General features: G+C 32.8%; 1 protein-coding gene across 1 annotated transcript; it reads left to right on the top strand.

Annotated features, from left to right (window-relative positions):
* The first annotated feature begins 419 nt into the window (after positions 1-419).
* LOC148788078 (disease resistance protein RPP13-like) lies at positions 420-1,100 on the top strand. Its single transcript, XM_088880330.1, has one exon. The coding sequence runs from the start codon at positions 420-422 to the stop codon at positions 1,098-1,100; it is 681 nt and encodes a 226-aa protein (XP_088736456.1).
* The last annotated feature ends 460 nt before the right edge of the window (positions 1,101-1,560 follow it).

Here is a 1,560-nt window from a genome sequence, read left to right as displayed (position 1 = left end):
TTCTTATACTTCTATATTAGTACAACAATTTACTAAAACTCATTGTTATTTTTTTAAAAATGTATTTTAAATTTTTTTTGGGCTTGCCATTATTTAAGTTTATTATTTGTAGCTAGTTGGTTCAATTGTTATTAAGTTCTTTATGCGGTCTTAGCTACTTTTTTTTTGTAGTTTTGATTATTTGTTTGGTTTAATTTATGATTTATTTATTTAAAATAAAATCATAAATTATTTAAATTTATTGAAAAAAGTATCTCATCTTCATTTAAAAAGAATGAAAAGAAAATAGGCACAATCAGGTTTGGTTTGAGCCATCACCACTGCTATTGCACTTTCTCTTCATCCCCCGTTTTGTGCTAAATATAAGGTATCAAAATTAGTGTTTTTGACTCACTTGTATATTGAGCGAGTGGTTGAGAATGCACCAAATTGGAGAAGACGTTAAAGATATCAAGTCTCGTATGTCCGACCTCACCAAACAGTCGGAGTCCATGAGTGTAGGAGACATCTCATCAAGATTGGTAGATGATAACGATTGGTCAAGAAGAACGTATGGGCATGAGGTTGAAAAGTATTTTGTAGGAATGAAGGAGGATATTAAACAGTTAGAATCAGTTCTGACAACTAATGACAAATCAAATGGAGTGATTTCCATATGTGGCATGGGAGGCTTGGGAAATACCACTCTTGCTACTAAAATTTACAATAGGGAGGCCGTGCAGCGGTGCTTCAAATATCGTGCTTGGGTTTGTGTAAGCCAACAATTTCAACCCAACACTATTTTCCAACGACTATTAAAACAACTTCTTCCCAATGAAAGTGAGGAGCAAGATGAAGATACATTGATCAGAAAGTTGTACCAAGTACAAAGAGACAGAAAATGTCTCCTAGTTTTGGATGACGTTTGGGAAGTTGATCACTGGAATTGCTTAAGGCACGCTTTTCCCATTGGAGAGGCAGATAGCAAAGTTTTGCTCACAACCAGAAATCAAAACATAGCTTCCACAGAATACGTCCACAATATGAAGTGTTTGGATGAAGATGAAGGATGGGAGCTCCTTCAAAAGATAGCACTCCCAAACAACTATTCACAAGATTAGTTTGTAAAATTTCTGTTTTATTTTATTGATTGTGAAGATAATGTTGAATTTCTTGTTGAACCCTAATTATGGAAAAGAAATTCTTAATATATTAAAAAATTAAATATTTACTTTTTTAAACTTTGACAAGAAAAGAAATTAATTAAAAACAAATTGGAGAAACAAAAAGACAAATAATTAAATCTGTACGTGAGGCTCCATTAATCTTGCATGAAGAGCACAAGAGATGGGATCTGACGATAGCACATCACCGAAATTTCACAAGATGAATTTGAATTTGGGTCGGATGAAATAATCCGGCCGAAATCTTTAGTGTATGCTCTTGAAGTATTTTGTTGGCAAATTATAATGATGACGAATTAACAAATTGATTCAAAAAGAAGAATTAAAGAAGGAAAAAGAAAGAATCAAATGTTTGAGAAAAGGAATAATGCAGTTGCCTGGATAGAATTCATCTTAC

This window comes from Sesamum indicum, linkage group LG5 (assembly GCF_026168435.1).
Source record: "Sesamum indicum cultivar Baizhima isolate 11 linkage group LG5, ASM2616843v1, whole genome shotgun sequence".
Classification (NCBI taxonomy): domain Eukaryota; kingdom Viridiplantae; phylum Streptophyta; class Magnoliopsida; order Lamiales; family Pedaliaceae; genus Sesamum; species Sesamum indicum.
Note: the sequence above shows the minus strand (reverse complement) of the source record. Positions and strands in the feature narration are given on the sequence as shown.